Source organism: Canis aureus, chromosome 37, assembly GCF_053574225.1.
Source record: "Canis aureus isolate CA01 chromosome 37, VMU_Caureus_v.1.0, whole genome shotgun sequence".
Taxonomy (NCBI): Eukaryota; Metazoa; Chordata; class Mammalia; order Carnivora; family Canidae; genus Canis; species Canis aureus.
In genome coordinates this window covers 13,421,960-13,448,048 of record NC_135647.1, presented here as the reverse complement: position 1 = coordinate 13,448,048, position 26,089 = coordinate 13,421,960, and the positions used below count along the sequence as shown (strand labels likewise).

The window sequence follows — 26,089 nt, the reverse complement described above, 5'->3', positions numbered from 1 at the left end:
TTTTCTAAAGTTTGACATCCAAAGGACAAAGGTAACTTTCTTGTAATGCAGTCAGAACAGTGACAATGGGTGATTTATTCCACAGTTCCATCAACAGGCATGTCTGTGGTTCCCCATTGTACCAGATTTTGCGCACGTGTGTATGTAGAGAAAGACAAACGTGCTCTCGATGTCCTTGTTTTTAAAGTGCTATTCTCTCCCAGGCCATTCAAATAACATGAGAATGTGCTTCCCTAAAAGAACCCCGGCTGTATCTAGAGATTTGTTTTAAAAAATAGAAGGTAGGCATGAGAGTGTCTTTACCAACCAAAGGAATCAAATTTGATTAGGATAATACGTGGCATGACAGCTCTCTAATTTTAAAGCCTACAATCTGAGCTTGTAATTGGCAAAGGCATATTCATTAAAGACTTTCTAAGAAGTGCAGATGCTATCTGAATATCTAGATATTGCTACAGAAGGAAAACTGAGTGCCTCTCTTGTATACAAAGCAGATGAAGACCAGCAGGAAAGAGAACTTGTCTCACAAACTGGGACATCCATGCTGAAAATTATCAAGTTTTCTGGGTAGGCAATGCCAGAAGTGGAGTATTGATATAGTTCTTAGGCCATGGGGAGAGGATGGGAGAGAAAGATTCCCTATCATAATTATAAAACTTCATTAGGCAATAAAACTTTCTAGCTGAGAGACATATGAAAAATAACCAAGACAATAACTTACTAAGACAATGGAAATTCAAAGAAAAAAATTCCTTTAGGGGATAGTACAGGTGAATCATTACTACACCTGACTGGCTGCAGGGAAGGACGGGGTTACTAGGTACAGAGGGTTCGGTGCTCTTGGTTTAGTTTGGGTGATTCTTTAGTACTTAGTGAAACCAGATGTGCCTTTTAGGTGGAGACGCCCCCCTCAATCCTCTATGTGACAGAAGATTTAAAATTGTAGAGAGTCATAATATTTACTGTTGGCAAGTTCACTGGTCCAGCTGAGTGGGGTCTTCGTGCTTTGTCCACCACTCATTGTTACAAAGGCAACTAAACAAAAAAGACGAAAGGAACCATTATGAATTCGTTCATTGGTTATATGTCCATAATCTGTATAAAATAGATAATATACAATAAATCAAAACGAGGGTTAAAATGTGGAAATGGTGGGGGGTGGGGAGAAAAGGCACAGCAATCTGGTATTCTTAAGGCAAAACAATTGGGATCTCTTTAAAAAGACACTTTATTATATCCACAGGCGGTAAAATCCCAGAGCTACTGTTAGGCACGTGAATACAGACCCTGTAAGAAAAAAATGAGCAAAGGATTAGTTGTGTTAACAGTTACCAAAGGATCAACTTTTTATTAAGAAAATATATAGATGCTTATCCACCTATCCACGGAGCAGAAAAAACAAATGTAAGCAGCTCAGGTTGCTTGCTGAGGTGCCACATTCCACAAGACATCTGCCTATTTTTTTTTTTTTTTTTGACACCTGCCTATTAAAACACTCCATCCTTTACAATTATCTTCAAAGTAAAAACGTATCCAATATTCAATAAAACTTTTCAGGGAAAGTCATAAATACTGTGATCACAAAGCATATATAAATGTACTATAGAGGGACACACCCTTTAAAACTTCCTGAACAAAACTCCACTTCTAAATGCTATTATGACTTAAAATATTGATTAATCCAAAATGTTAAATATGAGTTATAATAATTGCTAAGTTATTTTTATACAGGAAATCTTCATTCACTCTTCTGGCTCAAAAAATTGCAAAACCAAAATAACTCCTTACAAAGAGTGTCCCCAAGTGAAGCAGAAAGCATCCATAAAATATTGCCTTGAATTTCACTAAAAAAAAATTCCAAGTAACTACAGTTCAATGATAGTACCTTACAAAATTTAAGATTCTCAGTTGCAAGACACATTTTACTACTAAGGAAAAAAAATACTGATTATTGTATGATACTCTATCTACTGGATATCAAAACCTGCCTTCTAATATCAGAGATGTTAAAATGTGGGGGAAAAAATGTATTAGAATCGATGAAACACAGTATTCATCTTTGACTAATTTTCCAAATTTTATTTATTCTCAGCTTGTTTGAACTACCTAGATACAAGAGCTTACCTGCTAAATATTTAATGTTATCAAGCTTGTGTGACTCCAGCATGGTTTTGAGGCCAGCAACCTCAGTGTCTATCTTCCTGTCTGTTTGGGTGACCGCCCGATCTTGCTGGGCATGCTTTTAAAAGAGAGATTCACAGCATTAAACCACTTGAGATATACCTGCTATCCCCTTGGCTCCCTCTGTCCTAGAGACCCTCAACAGCAGGCGGCAGTCTGAGGGAAAGGTGGGGTGATTAAGGACATGTGGGCTTTAGCTTTAGTTCTACTATCTTCATGCTAGGATGCATTGGTTAGGGCCTTTAGCATCTCTGGGCCTGTTTTTTTTTTGTGTTTTTTTTTTTATAAATTTATTTTTTATTTGTGTTCAATTTGCCAACATATAGAATAATACCCAGTGCTCATCCCGTCAGTGTCTGGGCCTGTTTAATTAGAAAAAAGCAAAGAAAAAAGAAAAAAAGAAAACCAAACACCCCAAAAACAAACTGTTGGCCCTGCCTTCACATAGGCTATCTGGACAACTGAACGTAATAATCTGTAAAATGCTTTTGTAAACTTTAGATTGCTCTACAAATTAAGATTAAAGTTACAAGTCAGCATTGTTCTCAATGACAATAAAGATGTCTTATCTTTCTAAATTCTTCTTAATGAGAAGTATACAAATAATGCTTTAAAAAGTGAATGTAGGGACGCCTGGTTGGCCCAGCAGTTGGGTGCCTGCCTTTGGCTCAGGTTGTGATCCCGGGATCCAGGATCGAGTCCTACATTGGGCTCCCTGTGAGGAACCTGCTTCTCCCTCTGCCTATGTCTCTGCTTCTGTGTCTCTCATGAATAAATAAAATCTTAAAAAAAAAAAAAAAGTGAACGCAATCTTAGATAATCTTACAATTTTTTTTCCATAGATCAAATACCAAGTGTTTTATTAGGAGACTTGGTTATACCAAAAGCCTCTTTGTATTCTCTATCAAATAAAATACAATTAAACTAGATACATAACCAATGCCCCTAAAGGATGGTGTTTGCCTGATGTTATAAAGGGGTTGTACTATTTCAATAATGCATAAAAGCATTGGAAATAATTAACTAAAATCCTAGGACAAGTTAAGAAAGATTGACCCTTGAATAACACAGGTTTGAAGTGCATGGGTCCACTTTTACATGATTTGTTTTGATGTAGTACAGTACTGTAAATGTATTTTCTCTTCCTTATGATTTTAGTAACATTTTTTTCCTCTAGCATACCTTATTATTGTAAGAATACATTATGTAATATAGGAGTGCCTGGCTGGCTCAGTTGGTTAAGCATTCAACTCCTGGTTTCTACTCAGGTCATGATCTCAGGGTCATGGGATCATGAACCCAAGTCTTCTTGGGATTCTCTCCCCCTCTGGCTCCTCTCCCCACCCTGATGTGTGCATGTACGTGCGCGCGCACACACACACTCTCTCAAAAATAAATCTTTTTTTAAAAAGGAATACATTATATAATACACATATAATATACATGTTAATTATGTGTTAATTGACGTTTTATATTATCTGAAGGCTTCTAGTCAACAGTAGGCTATTAATAGTTAAGTTTCCGGCGAGTTCAAAGTTACACGCAGATTTGACTGCATGGGAAGGTCCCTAACCTCCCTATTGTTCAAGGATCACTTCTTGTTTCTTATGGCTAATAATTCAGGTAATGAGTAAGGAAATAAAGGCCCAAATGACTAGAAAATTGTGTCAAAGGTTTTCCTCCAAGTATCTTCCAAGTTTCAGAGGTCCATAAGATGGAAAAAAGTAATGTATGCCATAAGTTTGAAAAATAATTTTAAAATCTCCATTCTTTGTTAGTCTTCCATCACTGGGATTTGAACTTTCATTAAGATAATCAAGTAAGGGGATCCCTGGGTGGCGCAGCGGTTTGGCGCCTGCCTTTGGCCCAGGGCGCGATCCTGGAGACCCGGGATCGAATCCCACGTCGGGCTCCTGGTGTATGGAGCCTGCTTCTCCCTCTGCCTATGTCTCTGCCTCTCTCTCTCTTTCTCTCTCTCTCTGTGACTATCATAAATAAATCAAAATTAAAAAAAAAAAAAAGATAATCAAGTAAGTGCAAAAAAAAAATTCTCTGGTACAACACTTCTGGGTACATACCCCAAAGAACTGAAAAGAGGGACTCCAACAGATATCTGTACAATCATGTTCATAGTAGCATTATTCACAATGGCAAAAAGATGGATGCAACCCGAGTTGTTCACTGACAGATAATCCAAACATGATCTATTCATACGTGGAATATTATTTGGCCTTAAAAAGGACGGAAATTCTGACCCAGGTTACAGCATGGATAAACCTTAAAGACCTTATGCTAAGTGAAAGAAGCCAGGACAAATATTATGATTCCACTTATATGAGGTCCCTAGAGTAGCCAAATTCATAGAGACAGACACAGTCCTGGTGGTGGCCACGGGCTGGGGGAAAAGGGGATGCAAGTCATGTGTTGTCGACAGGGAGAGTTTCAGTTCTACAAGATGCGAAGAGTTCTGTGGGTAGATGGCAATGATGGTTGTATAATGATGTGGATGTACCTAATGCCAATGAGTTGTATACTTAAAAATAGTTAAGATGGATGGAGGAGGCACCTGGGTGGCTCAGGCAGTTAACTATCTGCCTTCAGCTCAGGTCATAATCCTGGGGTCCTGGGTTCGAGCCCTGCATCAGGGGCTGATGCAATCAGCTTCTCTCTCTCTCCCTCTGCCCTTCCCCACCACTCATTGTCTCTCTCTTTTGCTCAAATAAAAAAATAAAATCTTTTAAAAAATGGTTAAGATGGTAATTTTATGTATACTTTACCACAACTAAAACAAAACAAACCCTAGGACATAAAACTTGCACGTACCCTCCCATAACACATCATTACAAAGGGCAGTAACCACGCATAGGATGAAGCCAAGATGAACACTATGACTAAGAAAAGTCAGTCTTATTTCTTACCAATGCCACCATTTCTGTCCTCATTTCCAGCAGCTTCCTTTCATTCAATGAGTACTGAAATAAACAAACACGTAACATAGGTCAGATTATGATTTATCTTCTTCTTCCTCTCCTCCTTCTCTTGTGCCTTAAATATTCTGGTCTCAGTACCTTCAAGAATATAGGATACCAGAAATCACCTCTGGAATCAAGGAGCCTACTTGACACATTAGATGTGTCTTCTGAAGTTTCTTCCTTGTAGCCACTCACTGCTCCAGTATCTGGATTCCCTTTGTCACCCTTCACCTCTCTCTTCTGCTCTTGTCATCTGTTTGCTCTGATGTCATTGGGCCCCTCCTACTTGTATAACAGCATTCCCCAGAGACCAATTTGCATGGCTGCTGAGTCATGTGCTTTTTGGCTTTGAGAGGATTGAAGAAAGTGGGGAACAATTTAGTTTGAGAGCTAACCCATCACAATCACAAAATTGGTCACTGCCTGAAACTTAGACAAAGATAGAAATGTTATAAAGTTGAGGAAAAAATAGTTTCAAGGAATATTATTATGTGACACAGACATTGCCTAAGGATACACCATAAGTACATCGGTACAAGAAATGCACAAAACCATCACATGTTGGTTTTAATTAAATAACAACAACCCACTTGGGTGTTGTCACAATCCAGTATCACTAAAAGAACTGACTAGCACTACCCAGAATCAAAGTGGTATCTTGCCTTTGGCTATTAACATTTATGCAAAGATTTAGTGCAATTTTGTTGACATGGAGACAAAAAATCAGACACGCCTCTCCTCAGCAATGGGTATGGGATTTAATTTAACAAATGAAAATCTATAATTTAAATGAAAAATTAGCATTTAATTCTTTACTAAATTAACCCTGTTATCGGGGAGAAAATGAATGCTTAAGTATTAGAATCTTTCTAGTTATAAAATGTTCCCCGGGAACTACCAGGGGACTTACAGTATAAAAACAATATGGCTCAGACATTTTTTTTTAAAAAAGGAGAAAAAACCTATGACCCCAAACCAAAGACTAGTCTAGGACCAAAGAAAGAATGCTCATCTCCATCTTCAAATGTCAGGGTTTCAGATGAAGAAAGAGTTATGCATTGAATTGCCACCAGAGGGCAGGGCAGACTAGATTTTTTCCACATCTCCCCAAGTCTTTATTGACCCGGCCACAAGAGAAAAGTTTGTATCTAGACGCTACCATTTTTAAAATAACATCAGGTGACTCTATCTCCCTGCACCACAAAGCAGTTTATAGGCCATACTGCTCTGAAACTGGCTGTAAGTATCACCAGTTATGTAACTGAAACACTATACAGAGTGGGAAGGTCCCAGTCCTCCTCACCAAAGCACCCTGAGAGTACACACTATTGTCCTGTACTTCACAGTGATCTTAAGTTCAGGATTACCAAGAACCACTTCTCAACTCAGTTAATAAATCCCATCAATTCACTGGCTTTCACCCATGTTCATCAGTCCTACATCTTCCTTAGCTATGGGCATCTTCCCAAATCAAGTGCCTTCAGATTTTTTGCTAAGTACACAACCCATAAGGACAAAGAGTAATTCAAAGAGTTTCTTCTTTTTTAGAGACTAATTGTATGCTACTGACTTTTAAGTATTTTAGTGATATTAGGTGAATTCATCTTTATGGTTGAAAAGTGGTTTTTGAGACAACAAAGGGACATGGGCATAATAATTATTTTGTACTACAAAGCTCAGCTTAACTCCTGAAATCCAGAGGCAGTTCCAGAAGAGTTAAGAACTTGTTTGAATTTCAGTACTGACTTCCTTTATCATCGTCGCATATTCCGGTTAAAAGCAAACTGTGAAATATCAGAAGACAACAAACAATTGTGCACATTCGGTTTCTATAGGTGTATCCAGTTCTGTGTTAGTAAAAGATGCTTTACATGCCCTATTTTTCACTATTCTAATAAGAGAGAAGGTATCTAACTATTGCTATCACATTCAAATAAAGCCTGAACAAGAAGATAGATGAGTTAAGTCACTAGAGGCGACTCAATGTTATCTTTGTTAGAACGTACATATTCACTGCAGCATTATTTACAATTGCCGAGACACGGAAGACGTTAAGTGTCCACTGATGGATGAAGGGATGAAGAAAATGTGGTGGATATGTATAATGGAACATTATCCAGCCATAAAAAAAGAAGGGAATCCTGTCATTTGTGACAACATGGATGGACCCTGGGTGATTACCTTAAGCGAAATAAGAGAAAGACAAAATACTGTATGATCTTTCTTATGTGTGGAATCTAAAATCTAAAAAAACTTCCCCCCAAACAAAAAGAAGCCCCCCAACCCCAAACCCAAGCTCACAGATACAGAGAACAGAATGGTGGTTGCCAAAGGTTGGAGCTATGGGGTGGGTGAAATGGGTCAAAAGGTACAAACATAGAGTTGTAAAATAAGTTAAGTCCTGGGATGTAATGTACAGCATGGTGACTACAGTTAATAATACTGTATTGTAATATTTGAAAGTTGTGAAGAGAATAGATCTTAAAAGTTCTCATCAGAAGAAAAAAGTTTTGTAACTGTGTGGTGAGACGGTAACTAGACTTACAGTGGTGACCATTTTGCAATATATACAAAGATCAAATCATTATTATACAACTGAAAATAATAGAACACTGTGTCAATTATAACTGAATGAAATAAAAATGGAAAAAAAGGTGTTGTAAAAACTTTGAGGGGAAAAAATAGTACTTACATGCATTATTTTTGAAAAAGCAAATGGGCAGAATGGTATTTGCACAGCCTTCTTGGGTCCTGTATACGACCCCATAAGTTAACTGTACAGGTACAAGTACCTTTCAGCCTACTTACTTACAACCTACATTTCTGATATCTTTTTGGTAACAAATGTACCGAAGTACTTTCCCCAATTAAAAATTTCAATTGATGGACACCTGGGAGGCTCAGCGGTTAAATGTCTGCCTTCGGGAATCCCTGGGTGGTTCAGTGGTTTAGTGCCTGCCTTTAGCCCAGGGCATGATCCTGGAGTCCCGGGATCGAGTCTCGCATAGGGCTCCTTGCATGGAGCCTGCTTCTTTCTCTACCTGTGTCTCTGCTTCTCTCTCTCTCTGTGTCTTTCATGAATAAAAAAAAAAAAAAAAAAAAAAAAAGTCTGCCTTCGGTCCAGGGCATGATTCCAGAGTCTTGGGATTGAGTCTCACATCGGGCTCCCTGCATGGAGCCTGCTTCTTCCTCTGCCTATGTCTCTGCCTTTCTCTCCCTCTCTGTCTCTCATGAATAAATATATAAAATCTTAATAAATAAATAAATAAATAAATAAATAAATAAAACAAACAGAAATTTCAATTGAATGCAACCTAAAGATTCATTTATAATTTGCATTTCTTTTTTTTATAATTTGCATTTCAAAACAATGCAATCAAGTCATTAAGATTTCTCTAAAACAAAAGAGTATAGAAATATTTTTTTTAATCTTGAATTTCAGTGTAGCATCTAATTTAATATTATTCAAGACAGATGATCAGGGATCCTTGGGTGGCGCAGCGGTTTGGCGCCTGCCTTTGGCCCAGGGCGTGATCCTGGAGACCCGGGATCGAATCCCACGTCAGGCTCCTGTTGCATGGAGCCTGCTTCTCCCTCTGCCTGTGTCTCTGCCTCTCTCTCTCTCTCTGTGTGACTATCATAAATAAATAAAAATTAAAAAAAAAAAAAAGACAGATGATCAAAAAAAAGATGATCAATTTAACTTTTGAAAAATCAGGACTCCCCCCGCCCCCCCCCAAAAAAGAAAAATCAGGACCTGGGGAGGTCTAAGGTTAAATTAAATTAGACTGAGTTTGATTTCTTTGATAATGTCTAAGTTACACATAATTTAGTCTCTCTCTGAAACAAAACGAGATTCAAACTTGACTTAACCAAGATCTTAATTAAAACAAATTTTTTTTTAAGGTTTTATTTTTAAGTAATCTCTACATACAATGTGGGCTTGAACTCATGACCCCAAGATCAAGAGTCACACATTCTACTGACTGAGCCAGCCAGGCGCCTCCCAATCTTTTCATTTCATTTTTGAAAGCATCAAATTTAAGCTATGCCAAAGTAAAATTAAAGAGAAAACTGTGTCTGACAATGATACACAGGTAAATGTTTAACAGACCTGGTGAACTATCTGTATGTTCAGACCGGACCAAGCATTCCATCCTGCAAAGACATGAATTCATACTCTGTGTTTAATAAAGGAACATACCAATTCCTTCACTCTGCTCTTTTCTAGATTGAAGTCTAACTTGGTATCCGTTCGGACTTTGATCACTTCATCCTAGCAGGAGGGCAAACAGAGAGAGAAATCCAAAGTGAGAAATGGAAACCCTCTTGGGAGGTGAATCCTGGGACTTCCCAGTCATATATATACACATGACCCTCTTCTATAAAGCTTCAGTTGGTCCAGAGGGGGCTGTGGGTTACTGTTACTTTGAACCTCCAGAGTCTCAGTGTCATCCCCTTAGGGAATTTATGACTCAAGCTGTTCCCGGGACAACTCTGGAAAGCAGAGATGGACTCAAAGAAGGAAAATATGGAATTCTGGTTTAAATAAAGCCTTCTTTCTGATACTTGTCAGAACCTTTTCTTCCTTAACATCCATGTCCTTTCCACTTAAAAAAAAAAAAAAGAAAAAAAGAAAGAAAGAAAAGAAATCCAAACAGCTGGCATAGTAAGCATTTTGAAATCACATGTAATTCTCTAAAGCCAGTCTTTTCTAACAGAACCTAAAGGCTCCAGGTGGCAACTTCTAACCATTTTTAAATTTAGAGATGACTTCATTCATCCTACATAATTTTCTTAATGAATTTGGTTACAGACATCACTCATTTATTCACTGAACATGGTCGTTGCTAAATCTTCCAGTGTGTACTTTTAAGACATATTATACAAATATTTAACATGGTATTAAGTTTTTAAGAACACCTAAAGTACTTCTTACATTATTTATTACTATGCCTATATAACTGCCAATAAGCACACAAACAGGACTGAGGATCTCACCATTATTTGTTGTTTTAATCGATGTAGTTCCACGTTTATCTTCTAAAAACACATTAAAAAAAAAGTCAAGGATATGGCTAGAAGGTTAGAAAAAAAGACATACAACTTGATAATAAACACACATTAGATGTTTTTGTGCACAGTTCTAACTCTCACTCCACATGAACCTGGTTGTATTCAGAATGAAAAATGAGCTGAAAAGCCTTAGTGGCAGACATGATTATCTCTCCTGCCAGGACGTTATTACAACGCATGTGCCTACCTTGAAATCAGTTTTAATTCATCTTAGCAGTTACATAAAATCAGCAATACAATTGTTTTTTAAAGTAGGCTCCCCAGGCTGCGGCCCAATGTGAGGCTTGAACTCAAGACCCTGAGATCAAGACCTGAGCTGAGATCAAGAGTCAGATCTCAACCAACTGAGCCACCTGCGTGCCCCAGTAACACAATTGTTTTTAGTACACGTTTGCCTCCTTCAAGTGTTCTTTTAACGAATTCACTTTGTAAAAACGCATCTAACACGTGCACTTTTGTCCATGCATATCATGTCTCAATGTCTCAAGAGTGACCATTTTTTATTAGTATGAGTGGCTCTCTAGTTTTACCTCATTTTCTGCTCTGAGGGCTGAAAATTCGCTCTTCTCCAAAATAATCATATCTTTTTTCACATTAGCAATCTGAGACATTATTTGCTGAACAGTGACCTCCTAGGAAAAGAAAAACAAAAAACATATAACCTAGTTGGCCTAGGATGTCTGCCTCCTACCTAGAATCATCTTAGTGAGAAACCAGGAAAAGTGGGATATGAGGAAAGAGGTTCAGCAAGGTCATTTTCTATTTCAGAATGAGGAAAGGAAAAGAATAAAGATTCAAGTCCAGTATCATCATCAAGTGAGCCAGTTAAAAGGGTGGCACAGCCTGAGGACCAGCAGCTCAAGAAAACACTGCTGTAATTCCAGCCACATCTCCATTTGTTAAGTATGGTAAACTGAATAGTCCATTTTCAAGCCTACTGAGTCTTCCAGCATGAGTCTACAATAGTTGACAAAATAGCTTCAAATACTTTTTCTTTTCTTTTTTTTTTTTTTTTAAAGTAGGCTCCCCAGTGTAGAGCCCAATGTGGGGCTTGAACTCATGACCCTCAGATCCAGATCCAAGCTAAGATCTGACTGAGCCACCTTGCTGCCCCTTAAAAAATATTTTTTATAGCACTGGAATTATTTGCCTCTCAACTATGGTTAAAAATATGATATGCTTTTCAGTAGAATATTATCTAATATATATTAGAAATAACATCCCAGCCTTACACTTTAAATTTGCTACTGTGCTCTAACAAAGCTAACCTGCTGCATTTTGGTGACCATATCCTTGTAGACGATATCCATGTTGGCATCCGTGATCTTGACCAATGCAGAGACAGTGATTTCTGCTTGCTGAGTAGTGAACCCTAAGCAAACACACAAAGACATTCACACTCTGGAGACTCCATTTATTGGTAGGAGGAGGGGGGAACCCTTCACAGAAGGGGGGAAAATGTTTGAATTTAGAAAGACTGGAGTCCCAAGCTATGATGTGTCTGTCACTCTGGACAAGCATGACACACTTGAGTCTGTTTCTTCATGTAAGACAAAGAGCTGGGCTAGTGTCCTCTACTGTCCTATCTAGCTGTGAAAAATCATGTTTCCTTAGAATGTCTCATGATATAGAGGAAGCCTGCAATGTGGCGTGGTCAAGGAAAGAAAGGGAAAATCAAAATTACAGATGCAATTTACTGCTTTTGTAACTTAAAAGTTCTAGGTAATCATTATTTCATTCCCCATGGCCTAAATTTTCTATAAAAACGTGACTTCCTTAATTTTAAGATGCACACATTAGTAAGAATAATTTGCTTAAGCAGGAAAGCTCAATTATTTCATATCCAGCATAAATCCATCAATTCATTGACCACATAAACATAATTAGTAATTTCACTGTTCATTTATCTGATGTTAAAAGGTAAAATCCATTCTTTTACTTTTCTTCCACAAGTTTCTTCTTCGATTGCTTATGGAGAGGGAGCCAGTCTGGATGAAAAATATATTCTTTGATATTCAGTAAATGATGCTGAATTGAAAAATCCAACTCAGCAGTGATATCATTTTGTGGTTTTACAAATTCTATTTATTTATTCATGAGAGACACAAAGAAAGGCAGAGACATGGGCAGAGGGAGAAGCAGGCTCCCCACGAGGAGCCCGATGCAGGACCCCAGGATCCCAACCTGAGCCAAAGGCAGACACTCAACCACTGAGCCACCCAGGTGCCCCAATGCCATTGTTTTTAGTAACTTTAGATAACACTACTTGCAAAACTAGTAATGTTAATTAGGTGAACTTAAATTAAAAAATAAATAAAATTACAAATAAAAAATACTTTTAGATAGCAATTTATATTTTACATTGTAAATACTAATAAGATGCTTAAAACCAAGTCCCTAGAAAGTAATTTTTTTCTTTTTTTTTTTTTTAATTTTTACTTATTTATGATAGTCACAGAGAGAGAGAGAGAGAGAGAGAGAGAGAGAGAGGCAGAGACAGAGGCAGATGGAGAAGCAGGCTCCATGCACCGGGAGCCTGACATGGGATTCGATCCCGGGTCTCCAGGATCGTGCCCTGGGCCAAAGGCAGGTGCCAAACCGCTGTGCCACCCAGGGATCCCCGAAAGTAATTTTTTTCTATTAAATGCTTCCATCCATAAGAACTACAGAAGAGAGGCATCTGGGTGGCTCAGTGGTTGAGCTTCTCCCTTTGGCTCAAGGCATGATCCCTGAATCCCAGGATTGAGTCCCACATCAGGCTCCCTACAGGGCGCCTGTTTCTCCCTCTGCCTATGTCTCTGCCTCTCCCTCTGTGTGTCTCTCATGAATAAATAAATAAAATCTTAAAAAAAAAAAAACAAAACTACAGAACCTACTGATTCTTATAATTAAAGGCACATCTGTTTGAATAAAGTTATAACTGATATAATTTGGATGAGAAATAGACTGTAATTTTTTTAAAACTTATTTTAGAGAGAAAGAGAGAGTACACACATACATGTACCAGTTGGGGGGAAGGGCAGAGAAAGAAGCCCAAGCAGACTCCCAGATGAGCAGAGCCTTGACGTGGGGCTTGATCTCATGACCCTGAGAGCATGACCTAAGCCGAAATCAAGAGTGTTAACTGACTGAGCCACCCAGGTGGCCCCTGACTATAATTAAGAAACAAAGACAAAGATTTAAAAGAGACAAAAGACCTCCAAAGACCTACTCCCTTCACTTGATTCAAAATGCTCTAATTTTCAACATGTGGGTCATGACTATCTAGAAAAATTATCCAAAAGGTTACCCACCAAAATGTAAATAATGTTGTTTCACTCTGGTGTGCTGCGATTCAGGATATTAATTGTTTCTTTTCTACCTTCCTAATTTTTTGAAAATGAAAATGTGTCTTGTGATTTTTAAAACCTTATGAAGTGTTCACAGTTAAACACAGTTTTAGTTTGGCAATTATGAAGAAAAGAAAAAGAATGGAGGAGAACTTATGCTGATACTAAACTCCATAACCTTATAATTTATAACCACCTGTGGGAGGAGAAATGGATAAGAAAAAGCAGAAGTTAGGCCTGAAAATCTACCGGGTTACCAATACAAAAGAATGTTTGGAGAAATGAGAGAACAAGACATGGGTTAGAGAGATTACAGACATGCAGGAAGTTTTGTGAAGCAGGAGACGCAGCCCTAGAGAAGACAAGGACAGAAAGTGGGAGAAGACAAAGATAAAAGATGTGAGACGCTTCCATCTGGGCCTCAACCTATGACATCTTAGATATCATTCATCTAAGAAGCCTCAAGCCCTACACTCAGTGGGGTCTTCAGAATACAGGTCTTGAGATATGCAGACTTGTAGGTCAAGGTTTGAAATAAAAAAAGCAGGAAGTACATCTATCGAAACATCACACTTTAAACATAAACAATGTTTATTTATCAAAAGTAAAAAAACATATTTTTTTGGTGGGGGTGTGAAAATAAACCTCACCTGTTAACAGGACGAGGATGTGTGGCCATCTCGAGTCCATTGCAGCTACTTTGCCATTTAATAAGATTTATGATGCTCCTTTACTGTTGTCAAACACCTAGCGTATGGTGAAATGCCCTAATTCTCTTGAATATGGCTTTTTACAATGGGTTACTTTGAATGCAAGAACACAAGGTCCATACAAAAAAGGAAAAAGCAGGATGACTTCTGCTTATCCACATAATTTCTGATGCCTCTCTTCTCACTTCTATTTTTTTTAAAATTCTGAGTTCAAAGTAGTTTTGGTGAAAAAAGGCCTAAGCAATGAAAATTATATGTTTTTCCAAAGTGCATTCAAGTACACTGTATTTTCTTTAATACTCGAAAGAATCTTTGGAATTCTTATTGTGCCCACCCTGATGAGGACTTAGAAACTGGGAAGGATGGAGGTGCCTGAGTTGCTGAGTAGGTTTAGCGTCTGCCTTCAGCTCAGGTTATGATCTCTAGGTCCTGGGATCCAGCCCCGCCTTGGGCTCCCTGCTCAGTGGGGAGTCTGCTTCTCTCTCTCCCTCTGCCCCTCTTCCCTGCTCTTGCACATAGGTGCTCTCTCAAATCAATAAGTAAAATTTTAAAAAGAGAAAAATGAGGGATACCTGGGTGGCTCAGTGGTGGAGTATCTGCCTTTGGCTCAGGGTGTGATCCCAGACTCCTGGTATTGAGTCCCACATGAGGTTCCCCACAGGGGAGCCTGCTTCTCCCTCAGCCTGTCTCTGACTCTCTCCTTCTTTGTGTCTCTCACGAATGAGTAAGTAAAAATCTTTTAAAAAAAGAAAAAAAGAACCCGGGAAGGATGAGAAAACTGTCTGGCTTTGCAGCTGGGCCCAGGCAGAGCTCGAACCCAGAGCTTCTAACTCCCCAACCAAGTACAGAACTTACTCTATCCACTTATCTGTCCTGGGCAAGAGAAGCACAGCTACAGATGGTAGCTCTGTAGAGAAGAGCACGTACAACTGGAGAAATATCTATACAGTGTAGTAAAGAGTCACAGTATAGAGAATCAGAATTCGTGTGTCTGTCTAGATAAGATTAAATGGGAACGTTACCTATGTCCTTAATGCATTTTCAATAAACATCTTATGTGTTGGAGAATCTTTAATTATCAGCAATAATGGAAAATATTAGTTGGACTACTAAAAAAAAACCCCACAAGATAAAATTGTAGCAATTGCTGCTCAGCAACATTTTAATTTCATAACAATTTTTTAAAAAGGTATTATTTATTTTTGACAGACACACAGAGAGAGGCAGGGACATAGCCAGAGGGAGAAGCAGGATCCAGGGTCCCTGGGACCCCTCGATCCCAGGACCCCGGGATCACGTCCTGAGCCAAAGGCAGACAGATGCTCAATCACTGAGCCACCTAGGCGCCCTTAATTTCATAACAATTTTAAAAGCACACAACATCGCAGTATCAAAAACTACCACTTTCGTGCTTCAGGTGGTTGTTACAGGAACCATTCCTGAGTTTTGCTAGCTTGTGTCTAAATTTTCATCTGTAATGCTATACTTCCCGAGTGATGTTTTAAAAATATACTTCTCATGGACAAAGAGGAAATGTGTGCAAAAAGTCTCCACTGTACTGTACTGGCGGAAGCAAAAATGTCCTTAAACAAAAAGTTAAGAACTTGAAAAAATGGGAGATTGATCAAAAGATTATCTGTAAACTTGAATATCAAAGAGAAATAGAAGCTAGATAAGATCATAATAACTCATGGGACGCCTGAATGGCTCAGCGGTTGAGCGTCTGCCTTTGGCATGGGGTATGATCCCGAGGTCCAGGATCGAGTCCTGCATCGAGCTCCTTGTGGGGAGCCTGCTTCTCCCTTTGCCCATGTCTCTGCCTCTCTCTCTTTCTCTCATGAATAAATAAGTAAAATCTTAAAAACAAAACAAAACAAAAAAACAAGAACTCGTAATTTATAGCGTTTTTCCGTGGCACTGAGTGACCAACGGGAGAATTACCATTTTCTTCCAATAAACAAACTAAGGCATGAGTGTCAAAGTAGAGCTTCTTGTTCCCGCAGGAGGTGAAATCTCTCTTCTTGTGCTCCAAATCTCTTCTGTGCTCCAGCTGCAGGCTCCCAGCAGAAAGGCTTAGCTCTACAATGTAAAGAACAATTAGGCTTAAAACAGGATCTGACGGTAAACAAAAGCTATGAAAGAATATCACATACCTTAAAAGCCTACCTGATTGGTTTGTGGGTTTTAGTTTATTTTTAGTAATCTTTATGCCCAACGTAGGACTCAAATTCGTGACCCAAGATCAAGAGTCACACACACTTCCAACTCAGGCAGCCAGGTGCCCCCCTTTTAAACAACAGCTTTATTGAGATGAAAATTTATATCCCATTCAATTCACCCATGTCAAGTGTTCAATTTGATTTTTACTGGAATTCTGCAACATTCTGCACAGTCAACTCTAGAACATTTTCATTATCCCAAAAAGAAACCCTTCAGCTATCAAGCCCTAATCTCCCTACTCCCCTAACCTCAGGCAATTATCTTTCTGCGTCTACATATTTGCCTATGCTGGGCATTGCATATGAATAGAATCATAAGGGATGTGGTATCATGGGACTGGTTTCTTTCACTTAGGTGAGGTTTTCATGGTTCATTCACCTTATGATCATGTGCACTTTGTATCTTCTACTGCTGAATCACATTCTGTTTTAAGAATATACCAGTTTTTCCTTACCCACTCATCAGCTAAGGACAGGACACCTGAGTTGTTTCCACTTCTTGGCTGTTATGAACAATGCTGCTGTGAACATTTGTGTATGAGATTCTGTGTGTGAACAAGTTTTTGAGTCTCTTGGGTATACAGACAGGAACCGAATTGTTGCATCATAGAGTGACTGTCTTTAACCTTATGAGGTTATGCCAGACTGTTTCTCAAAGTGGCTACACCACTTTTTATTCCCAACAGCAGTACCTGAGGGTTCCAATTTCTCTACATTCTCAACACTTTTTAAAAAAATTATTTATTTATTTATTCATAGAGACACAGAGAGAGAGAGAGAGGCAGAGACACAGACAAAGGGAGAAGCAGGCTCCATGCAGAGAGCCTGACGTGGGACTCGATCCAGGGTCTCCAGGGTCTCCAAGATCACACCCTGGGCTGCAGGTGGCGCTAAACCGCTGCGCCACCGGGGCTGCCCCTCAACACTTGTTATTGTTTTTTTTATCATAACCATCCTAGTAGATGTAAAGAGATATCCCAATACAATTTTTAAATTTTATTATTTTTTATGTGTCTCTTTGACTATGGTTTTTACATATTTGTTCTCTATAATTAAGAGTATTTATTGGCTTGTCTCTTTTTTCATTTGTTCATTTGTTTCTTAAATCTCACACAAGTGAAATCATATGGTGTTTGTCTTTCTCTTATTTCACTTAGCATTATACACTCTAGCTCTACCATGTCACTGCAAATGGCAAGATTTTGTTCCTTTTTATTGCTAAATAAGTCTATTTTATGTGTATGTGTGTATATACACACACCACCTCTTCTTTATCCATTCATTTATCGATGGACATTTGGGCTGCTCCCATATTTTGGCTATTGTAAATAATGTTGCAATAAGCATAAGAATAGCTCATTGTAGTTTTGATTTGTACTTCCTTAATGCCAATGATGTTGAGCATCTTTTCATTGCTAATTGGTCATCTGCATATCTTCTTTGGAGAAACATCTATTTAGACTCTTTGCCCATCTAAAAAAATTGTGTTACCTTTTGGGGCACTTGGGTGGCACTGTCAGTTAAGCTTCTGACTCTTGGTTTCATGATCTCAGTCATGAGATCGACCCCCACTTCGGGCTCCAAGCTCAGTGCAGATTCTGCTTGAGATTCTCTCTCCCCTTCCCTCTGCTTTTTTCACACATGTTCTCTCTAATAAATAAACAAATCTTTTTAAAAATTGGGTTATCTTTTTATTATTGAGTTAGTTGTTCAGAATTCTTTATACATTTTAGATATAAGTTCCTTATCATATGTATAATTTGCAAATATTCTCTCCCACTCTGTGGACTGGCTTTCACCTTCTTGATGGTGCCTTTCGAACCACAATAGTTTTAATTTTAATGAAGTCCTATTCATTCATTCATTCATTCATTCATTCATGTATATTACTTGTGCTTTTGGTGTCACATCTAAGAAACTACTGGCTAATTCCAGGACACAGATTCATACCAGTTTTTTTCTAAGAGTTTTACAGTTTCCCCTCATATTTAGATTTCGATCCATTTGAGTTAACTTTTATGTCGTGTGAGATGAGAGTTCAACTTCTTTTGTGTGAGGAAATCTAGTTGTTTCAGCATTATCTTGGAACTTCTCAAAAATCAGTTGACTGTAAATCATCTCTGGATTCTCCATCCTATTCCACTGAATTATATCTATCCTTATACCAGGGACACATTGTCTTGATTACTTGTAGCTCTGTAGTTTTTATATCCAGAAAGGAGTTTTCTAATTTTGTTCTTTTTTCAAGATTACGTTGGCCATTCCAAGTCCCTTCCATTTCCGTATGCATTTTAGGATCAGTTTATCAACTTCTACAGAGAAGCCACCTGAAACTTTGACATTTAAAACTTTTGTTTTAAATCTGTAGATCCAAAAAAAAATCTGTAGATCAATTTGGGGGAGTACAAAGTCTTCCAAGCTATGAACATAGGATGTTTTTCCATTTATTTAGGTCTTCAATTTCTTCAATGTAGGTTTCACAGTACAGCTGACCCTTGAATCCAGGTTTGAGCCACAAGAGTCCACTCATTACACGGATTTTTTACAGTATAGTATTTCCTCTTCTTTATGATTTTCTTTTTTTTTTTTTTTGATTTTCTTTTGTTTTTAAATTTTATTTGAGAGAGAAAGAGCATTTGAGCATGAGCAGGGGAGGAACAGAGGGAAAGGAAGTAGACCCCCTGCTGAGCAGGAAGCCTGACAAGGCTCTATCCAGGATCATGATCTAAGCCAAAGCAGACACCCAACTGACCAAGCTACCCAGGTGCCCCTCTTTATGATTTTCTTAATAACATTTTCTCTAATTTATATTAAGAATACATATTATAACACATAATATATAAAATATGTGTTGTCTCTCTCTTATGGTAAAGTTTCTGGCCAATAGTAACCTATTAATGGTTAAATTTGGGGGAAGTCAAACGTTATACACGTATTTCAACTTTGTGGGAGTTGGCATTCCTAAGGGTCAATCATATGAGTTTTTTGTTCAGTTTATCCCTAAGTACTTTATTCTTTTTGTTACTACTATAAAGGGAGTTGTTTTTTAGACTGTTCATTCTAGTGTAGAGTAATGCAATTGATTTTTGTATTTTTTTTGTTATTTTTTCTTAAAGATTTTATTTATTTTTTCGTGAGAGACACAGAGAGAGAAAGAGAGAGAGAGAGGCAGAGACAAAGGCAGAGGGAGAAGCAGGCTCCATACAGGGAGCCCGACGTGGGACTTGATCCTGGGTCTCCAGGATCACACCCTGGGCTGAAGGCAGTGCTAAACTGCTGAGCCACCCAGGCTGCCCTTTTGTTATACTTTTAATGTTGATCTTGTATCCTAAATTCTCGTTGAACTTGTTAATTAGCTCTAATGGTATTCTCAATTTCTTAGACTTTTCCATGCACAAGGTCATCACCTGTGAACAGTGATAGTTTTACTTCCTCCTTTTCAATCTGGAGGCCTTTCCATTGTCTTGCCCTGGTTAAAACTTCTAGTACAAAAAAAAAAAAAAAAGAACTTCTAGTACAACACTGCACGAATGGTGATGGCAGATATCCCTGCTTCTGACCTTTGGAGGAAAAGCATTCATCTTTCACCATTTAAGTATGATACTAGCTGTGGGTTTTTTACAGATGTCCTATATCACTGAGGTAGTTCCCTTCTATTCCTAATTTGTCAAGTGCTTTTTATCATGATGGGGTGCTGAATTTTGTCAAATTCCTTTTCCATGGCTTTTGAGATGATCACATGGTCTCTCTTCTCTGTTAAATTGATTTTCCAATGTTAAATGAACCTGTTGTTTTCAGGATAGAAATCTCCTTTGGTCATGATGTGTACTCCTTGTTTACATATTGCTGGATTTGATTTGGTGAGCATTTTGTTGAGGATTTATGTGTCTTTACTCATAAGACGTCTATAGTTTTCTTTCTTTGTGATGTCTATGAAAAAAAGCCTCTTTAGAGAGATGTGTTCTAATAATTTATATGTTACCTTTCCTATGAATTTCTGTGCATTTAGCCACAGATCAAACTCATTTTGTAAACTTGTTTCAAGGTGCTCATTTGAAGAAGGTAGGATGTTAATAGTTCTCTGGCTTTTGTATTTCATGAACCATACATATAGTTTAAAAAAAAAGTAACAATTGCAAGTCCAATTAGTAATTCTGTCAAGAAAGAACATTTAAACACAATAACTCCTTACTATTACAAACATTATGAAAGACATTTTGACAGCAAAAGAAAAAGAGATGGACAATATGAAAAAAAAAAACTTTCATTTCAACGTAATAAACACAGCTATATGAAAATATTGCTACATATTTGTCCTTACTTTTCTATGATCCCAGGTTTGTAGAAGAAGCAAGTCACTACTAACTCGAAATTCTAAGGTTTTCCCAGTAAATCCCCTAAGTGACCAGAACGATAGTTCACCTAACCAGCTCCTATTGTTAATCCTTCACCTCTAAAGGATACGTGACATGGACTGGACCCTAGAGATCTGATGCTTGTCTGTAAGCCTATAGCAGTGGATCCCACCTTGGAAAGAGGATCACAGTCAGTGTCCAGATAAATACGAGATCCAATAATCATTTTGTACCAAGCACTGTTTGCAGACTGACAATATATAAAATGCAACAACTGTTATATGTTTGAGTTTAATGATTTAAAAAAAAAAAAAAGGCCCTTACATTCAGAGAACCATTAGCCTACAGTGCTGGGTCCTTGGCAAGGCACACAAATACAAAGCCTGTCCTAATTTAGCCAACACCTACTGTTTCAGGTTTCTTTCCAGTCACCTAAGCTATTCTGTGTCCTGCACTTGCATACCTTGGTGCTCCATCCTGAAGTCTGGCTTGCCCTCCCTTTTTCAAATGACAAATTTTAAGCATCCTTTTTACCTCTCTATTTTACAATCAGCTAAGCAAATTATTATGTTCTGGGCAGGGCATTATGCTACACTGTGTGGTTTGATCGGCCAGTTCCACCCAGGTTAGAGGGCAGCCTTGATTGCTCTTTATCTATGTTCAGATAGCTCAGTTCAGATAGCTCAATCACAGCACTTATCCTATTAGTTCCACATCGGTATCATCTGTGAGTCCAAACATCCCAAGAGCAGCCAGTCTTAGTCATTTTCATGTTGTTAGCATCTAACCTGGCATACTGCAGGCCAGAAATAACTTTGTTTTTTGTTTGTTTTTTTTTTTTTTTTAGAAATAACTTTCTAAGAGAATTCTAGGATCTGGATCATGAGACTCCCTAGAAAGAAAATTTGAAATCAACTCCTTTTACCTATTCACCTATAATCTTCCCTTTTTACATAAATTAGCTCAGTTAAATCTGGTCCTTTTTTCATTCTTTATCCCTAGTATGAGACAAAACTGGCTCCAAGACAAGAGACTCCAAATATCTGCCTGACACAGAACAGATCTAGCTTGAGAAAGTGGTGAATGACTGACTGAATGTCTCAAGGGGCTCTCTAGAGGGTAACCCACCCATTTTTAAACTGCGATCTATTGTCCCATAGGTCAGGGAGCTTGAAAACATTAGAACTGGCCAGTGAAGAGTGATGGGATTTTTCTAGTACCAAATTTCTCACTTCTAACAACAAATCATCATTTGTGTGGTTTGAAACATCTCTTTCAGTTACACACACACACCCAAAATAAAGTATCATGACTACTTTTTTTTTTTTTCTCATGACTACTTTCTAAGCAAGAACTAATTCCAATTTAGATGCCACAGATTTTTTTCTCGCCCAAAACAACTGGAATTCATTTCAACTGCAAGCTTACTTCAACACAATATGTACTATCATCTAAAAAGTGGAGAAAAGGGCTGGCCACTTCTCACTTGGCAGGCCAACTCCTGCTGATGGAAACTGAATGCCATCTTGCCTTCTGTCAAAGGGCAAAGCCTGAGGAGGAGCAATACTCTGGCATTCAGAATACCTCTGACTCACTTTTCCTCCTTTATTGTGACAACAAAGTAAGACCCAAGAACTATGAATTCCTACTAATAACCAGGAAGTAAACTGAGCTATGTTAAAGTGTAATGGATAAATCCTCCTCTGGGGGGACCTTCAGGATATCAAAAGGATATTAAAAACACACACAAAAGCAGCCCAAAGTTAGCCAGGAATGGAGGAGGAAACCAAGTGTAAACTTGCTATTCATAAATCCTTAAGTTTCAGGAGCCCTACTGAGAACCCTGGCACCAAACATATCACCAGGCTGAAAGCAAAGGAACAAAACTCATTTGCTGACGCTTGCTCCTTAACTATGTTGTGGGTGCTTCCCCGTATTTAAGCATCCATCCTCATTCCGAAGAAACGAGATCCTTTGCCCCTAAGCCAATAGTACTGCCTTCCGTATATGATGTCAGAAAACCGATGAGAAAGAATACTCTTCTTCCCTTTTGCCTCACAGTCTTGAATGATGAGCAGAAAATAAATCACAAGTTACCAACTCGTCCAAAAAAAAAAAAAAAAAAGCAACAAAGTACAAAAGTACTGAAATAAAGACCAAAGTCATCTCTAAGTCATAATTACTGACAAAGCTCATCGCTCATTCCCCACCCTTTATATGTAAAGCTTCTTTCCTTCCCTTTTTTGCTCTCCCAATCAAGTGTCTTCCCCAGTATTCTTAGATTTTTGCTCTCCCAATCAAGTGTCTTCCCCAAAGGTATTCTTAGATTTTACAAAAAACCAACAATTACCGGGCATTTCTATTAAGAAAGGCATTAAAAAAAAAGCCTTCAGTGTGGTTACTGAAGGCTACTGATCCACACCATAAGCGGTATTTTTGCCCTTTGCTAATAAAGATGACTCCAAATGATATTTTCCTCAACAATTTGCTATCTAGGAAATTGAGCCTAGGCTTCCCTCATCTTCCTGCAGGATAGTAACTGCCCTTACCTCCTCCAAGTATTTAATCAAATGCCACCTTCTCAATGAAACCTATTCTGAAGGGCGCCTGGGTGGCTCAGTTGAGCGTCTGCCTTCGGCTCAGGGCATGATGGGGGGGTTCTGGGATCGGGTCCCACGTCGGGCTCCCTGCATGGAGCCTGCTTCTCCCTATGCCTGTGTCTCTGCCTCTCTCCGTTGTCTCTCATGAACAAAATTAAAAAAAAAATCTTAAAAAACAAAACCAAAAAATCCTATTCTGATAAGTGCATTTAAAATTCATAGCTGGACGCCCGCTTTTGGGTAGCCTGTGTGGCTCAGCCTTTTAGCATCACCTTCCGCCCAGGGTGTGATCCTGGAGACCCGGGATCCAGTCCCACGTCGGGCTCCCTGCATGGAGCCTGCTTCTCCCTCTGCCTGTGTCTCTCTCTCTCTGTCTCTCATGAATGAATGAATGAATGAATGAATGAATGAATAAATAAATAAATAAATAAATAAATAAATAAATAAAATAAATTCCTAGCTGGAAAAAAAAATAATAATAAAATAAATGAATTCCTAGCTGGAAGCGCACCTCCACTTCTTCCCGGGCAGCATGTATCACTTCCACCACGTACGTGTCAATGTCGTGCCCACGCCAGCTGCAGCTCCCTAAGGGCATCATCTCGTCTGCCGGGGGGGAGCTGCGGGGCTTGGTGGACGGGCGCGCCCCGAGCACCCAGAAAAGCGCCGGCCGAGCCCAGAACCGGCAACTGGTGTTGAGGGAGTCCACAGGTCCACGCGAGTCGGGGGTGAACCCGCAGGGCCCGGCGCCGCGCCCCTCAGCTCGCACGTCCCCCCGCCCCCCCCACCCCCGCGGCGCGCCGCCCTCGGGGTCACACAGACCTTCGTCCTAGCCCGGCGGGGCCCGGCGACCTCGGCCGCCCCGCCCTGCCCGGAGGCCCGCGCCAACGCCGCCCCTCCCCGGGGCCCCGCCCGGCCCTCACCTCACCTCACCTCTCCGCGGGGGAGCGAGGGCGGCCGCCCGGCGGCGACACAGGCGGAGGGCGCCGGCAGCCCAGGCGACGCCCGGGGCGAGGCCCGCCGGGGGCGCGCGGGGCGCCAGGCGCGGGCGCTCGGGGTCGGCTGGGGGCCTGCGCGGGGCGACGGCGGCCAGGCGCGGGGGCGGCACGAGCAGGAGGAGCAGCAGCGAGGACGCGCGTGACGCGCCGCCCAGGGCCGCCGCAGCCCCGCGCCCCGGACCCCCGCGCGGCGCTGACGGGCAGCCGGCCGAGGACAGGAAGGGCAGGAGCCGCCGGCGGCCCGGCGGACGGTCCATCGGCACGGCGCTCACCGGCCCGGCCGCGCGCTCATGCCGCTCGCGCGTCCGCCCACGGCGTCGGACGGCCGGAGGGAGCGTGGGCGGCGGCGCCGGCCCGCCCTTTACTTCCGGGAGGGCGGGGCCCCGACGCACGACGGGGCGGGGCCTGCGGGGGGCGGGGCCTGCGGGAGGGCGGGGCTCCAACGCACGACGGGGCGGGGCCTGCGGGAGGGCGGGGCTCCGACGCGCGACGGGGCGGGGCCTGCGGGAGGGCGGGGCCAGGCTCCGCCCCACGCCCTGCTCCGCCGCCTGGAGGCCGCGGCGGCTCCCGGGTCTGCGCTGCCCTCCCGGCTGCCCCGATTTACACGTTCATCACACCGGTGCCCTTACAAACCCGAGCATGACTCCGACGCCCTTCGGAGTACCTGGAGGCGTGCCCCGCACCACCGGCCTTCCCTAGACTATCCTTTCCCCGTCTGAAGTGCCCCCAGAGTGTGGCCCCGGGGTGCATGCTAAGGAATTAACAAAGCCCGCGGAGCGGTGTTTACGCGGTTCAATGCGTTTTAAAAGCTGAACTTCAGAGCTTTTGTTTCCGGATTAGCTCACCAAGAAAGGAGAAAGTCTCAATCTGGGGAATTTAAAACGTGGGGCAAGGTTGTTCACTGAGACCTCCTGGTGCGAGACATTAGAAACAGGTGGTGTTCAGGTCAGTGAACTTTCCGAATGCTCAGTGCACCTGTCCCAGTTACCGGTCCAATGTGTGAACTCAGGAGATGTTCCTTGACCGAAGAGACGGGCTCTGCACAAGGCTCCAGGCTTGAAGATACAAGAAAAATGAGATCATTCTTGTCCTCCAGGAGTTTTCTTACACACTTTTATTTGACCTCATATATGATGGAACAAAACCATGTTATGAGCCATAAGAGCTGCAAAGTGCTGATTAAAGAGAGTACATATGGCTACGGAAGACAGGTTTAGAATATTTTCTTTTTTCTAATTTTTATCTATTTATGATAGCCACAGAGAGAGAGAGAGAGAGAGAGAGAGAGAGGCACAGGCAGAGGGAGAAGCAGGCTCCATGCACCGGGAGCCCCATGTGGGATTCGATCCCTGGTCACCAGGATCGCGCCCTGGGCCAAAGGCAGGCGCCAAACCGCTGTGCCACCCAGGAATCCCTGGAAGAGAGGTTTAAATGGCTGTCAAAATGTAAAGAATTACAAATATTAAAGTGCAAGTAGACACTTTCGTAAAAAGTACGGAGTTACACATTTGTAGAACTGGTAGAGAAAGCAACTTAGCAATATGTATCAACAGCCTTTTATGTTCATGAGATGATGGCATGTGATTTGTTTCCAGTTTGGGGCTATTTTTTTTCTTTTAAAGATTTTATTTATTCGTGAGAGACGCAGA

General features: G+C 40.5%; 1 protein-coding gene across 1 annotated transcript; it reads right to left on the bottom strand.

The window, feature by feature from the left end:
* Nucleotides 1-1,210: 1,210 nt before the first annotated feature.
* On the bottom strand, nucleotides 1,211-24,775 carry MCUR1 (mitochondrial calcium uniporter regulator 1). The gene is made up of 9 exons (XM_077886155.1): nucleotides 24,376-24,775; nucleotides 16,210-16,347; nucleotides 11,498-11,601; nucleotides 10,760-10,861; nucleotides 10,155-10,196; nucleotides 9,358-9,429; nucleotides 5,100-5,153; nucleotides 2,125-2,239; nucleotides 1,211-1,287 (listed from the first exon to the last, which is right to left on the bottom strand). Exons 1-9 carry the CDS (start codon nucleotides 24,695-24,697, stop codon nucleotides 1,232-1,234), a joined length of 1,005 nt encoding a protein of 334 aa, XP_077742281.1. The 5' UTR covers nucleotides 24,698-24,775; the 3' UTR covers nucleotides 1,211-1,231.
* Nucleotides 24,776-26,089: the final 1,314 nt, after the last annotated feature.

Excerpts from the sequence above, each read along its gene's own strand:
- MCUR1 (XM_077886155.1), bottom strand. The coding sequence starts at position 24,697 with ATGGACCGTCCGCCGGGCCGCCGGCGGCTCCTGCCCTTCCTGTCCTCG. Across the intron at positions 10,197-10,759 it reads CCCTCAGAGCAGAAAATGAG|AAGATAAACGTGGAACTACA; the intron begins GTAAAACTAGAG and ends ATGTGTTTTTAG. Across the intron at positions 5,154-9,357 it reads AGAGCAGAGTGAAGGAATTG|TACTCATTGAATGAAAGGAA; the intron begins GTATGTTCCTTT and ends TGTTTATTTCAG.